This window comes from Corythoichthys intestinalis, chromosome 4, assembly GCF_030265065.1.
Source record: "Corythoichthys intestinalis isolate RoL2023-P3 chromosome 4, ASM3026506v1, whole genome shotgun sequence".
Lineage (NCBI taxonomy): Eukaryota > Metazoa > Chordata > Actinopteri > Syngnathiformes > Syngnathidae > Corythoichthys > Corythoichthys intestinalis.
Genome location: NC_080398.1, coordinates 13,807,340 through 13,808,914, shown reverse-complemented (window position 1 = coordinate 13,808,914; position 1,575 = coordinate 13,807,340). Strand labels below are relative to the sequence as shown.

At 37.3% G+C, this 1,575-nt stretch overlaps 1 protein-coding gene across 1 annotated transcript; it reads left to right on the top strand.

Moving 5' to 3' along the window:
- The first annotated feature begins 723 nt into the window (after positions 1-723).
- LOC130914499 (THO complex subunit 7 homolog) lies at positions 724-1,352 on the top strand. The gene is given in 2 exon segments (XM_057833744.1): positions 724-859; positions 862-1,352. Coding segments are annotated over 2 exon segments (612 nt in total). The 5' UTR covers positions 724-738.
- Positions 1,353-1,575: the final 223 nt, after the last annotated feature.

The window sequence follows — 1,575 nt, the reverse complement described above, 5'->3', positions numbered from 1 at the left end:
ACTAAAAAAAAAACATCTCTTAAGAAACAAACACTTTTATGTAGTCAAGATTTCAGTCTTCCGCCTGACCGGAGCCTTTGGTATTTTGAGTATTCAAATACAGTGCTATGAAAAATTTCCCCATACCTATTATTTTCATGATTTTCCCCTATAAATCATTTCCCTTTCTAAAATCTTCACTATCAGATAGTGATAGGGATCTGATAGTGAAGTTAAACATACCATATAGCAGACAAACACATTTATATTTAAGACATGAAAAGAAGTTTATAGGAGTTTGGGAAAGTGCGCAAGAATTATTTAAACAAAAGAACCCAGGTGCATAAATTTGGGCGCACCATTGTTGTTTCTCAATTTCAATACCTTTAGCAGTAGTTATTGGAAAACAAATTTTGTTTGGGAAGCTCATTCACCCTTAACCTCCTTACACATGTGAAGCAACTCATTAATAAGGGGATTTAAGGTAGCCATTTGACATCTTCTCTAAAGTGTAGCATCATGCAATCTTCAAAACAACTCTCAACTGACCTGAAAACAAAGACTGGACAACATCTGGTTTAGGGGAAGGATACAAAAAGCTAGCTCAAATATTTCAGCTGTCAGTTTCAACTGTAAATTAACATAGTGAGAAAATGGAAGACCAAGGGCTCAGTTGTAGTTAAGACTGTGCCAGGACAGGAAAACTGTCAGATAACGAAGGCAAAGAAAGATGAAGAAGAATATTTGCAAACACAAGGCATGATGGGGTCTGTAACAGATGATGAAGTCATTCGAAACAGTCTTCTTATCGATGGCGACGGAGCTGGGGATGATCAAAGAATCAATTTGTTGTTAAAAACCTTTACCAAGTGGTGCAACTCGCCTGGACTCTGGACGAAAGTTTCACACAGTATCAGAGGAAGCTAGGTACATTGGCTCAATGTGAATTCTCACTGGGAAAGACCCAGATGGTCTACGATATGAATATGAGAGAAATGGAGAATTATGAGAAAATCTACTCTAATATAAAACAAAATATAACTTCAGCTCATGAGAAGATAGCAGAATGCAAAAAAGAAATCCAGAGAGCAAAAAGAGTAAGAAAGAACCGCCAAGAATATGACGCTCTTGCAAAGGTTATTCAGCATCACCCTAATCGTCATGAAACACTCAAACAATTGGAAGCACTGGACAAAGAACTCCAGCAGTTGTCCAAAATCAAAGAGAATGTGGATGCAAAGCTGGAACTACGGAAGAAACAGTTCCATGTACTCCTCAGTACCATACAGAAACCACAACAGACCCTGGAAAACGACGAGAAATTGGACACCGATGAAAACAATCAGCAGAGTCCACCAGAGAGAACCGAATGACGACGACTCACTTGTTTGATATACAATGAAGAAAATGAATTTTGAATGCTTTTTCCTCTGTATTTTTGAATAAATTTGAAAACTACAAAAACAAAAAACAAACAAAAAAAAAAAAACAAAGGAAAAGAAAGGTGAGAAGGGTCAAACTCAACCCACAGACCAGCTCCAAAGACCTTAAAACATGACGTTGCTGTAGATAGTGTAATTGTGCATTGTTCAGCTA